Source organism: Guillardia theta, assembly GCF_000315625.1.
Source record: "Guillardia theta CCMP2712 unplaced genomic scaffold GUITHscaffold_43, whole genome shotgun sequence".
Classification (NCBI taxonomy): domain Eukaryota; class Cryptophyceae; order Pyrenomonadales; family Geminigeraceae; genus Guillardia; species Guillardia theta.
Window position 1 is genome coordinate 383335 of NW_005434631.1, and position 449 is coordinate 383783.

General features: G+C 57.7%; 1 protein-coding gene across 1 annotated transcript in view; it reads right to left on the reverse strand.

The window, feature by feature from the left end:
* The window catches only part of GUITHDRAFT_87589 (hypothetical protein), a gene marked incomplete at its 3' end in the record, with an annotated part of 3772 nt that overhangs the window by 1764 nt on the left and 1559 nt on the right, over positions 1 to 449 (reverse strand). The window contains exons 5-6 of the mRNA XM_005830910.1: positions 238 to 369; positions 95 to 151 (exon numbers count right to left, since the gene is read on the reverse strand). Coding sequence (XP_005830967.1) covers positions 95 to 151; positions 238 to 369 — 189 coding nt within the window. The remainder of the gene's footprint in view (positions 1 to 94; positions 152 to 237; positions 370 to 449) is intronic.

Consider the following 449-nt stretch of genomic DNA (forward strand, 5'->3'; position numbering starts at 1 on the left):
CGGAGACGGAGACGGAGACGGAGACGGAGACGGAGACGGAGACGGAGACGGAGAGGAAGTGGAAGTGGAAGATAAAACATGACGGGTGGTTGACCTGTCGCATGTCGTGGACAATCTTGGAAACTCTATCACAGAATTCTTGATAAACTCCCTGCAACCTCCTGTCATCCCGTCCCATTCCTTCTCCTCTCCTTCCCTCCTCCTTCCCCGCCTCCCCCGTCTTCCTCCCCTTCTCACCTCGTAGACAAGAAACCTCTCTGGCCCCGCGCAGTTCTGTCCCATGTTCTGGTACACGCCTCTACACGCCAGCTGCTCGATGGCCTTGGGACTCGCGTCCTCACAGATCACGAAGGGATCCTTTCCTCCGAGCTGAGTGAGGGTGAGACGAGAGAAAGATAGCGAGAGAACGGGAGGAGAGGAGGGAGGAGAGGAGGGAGGAGAGGAGGGAG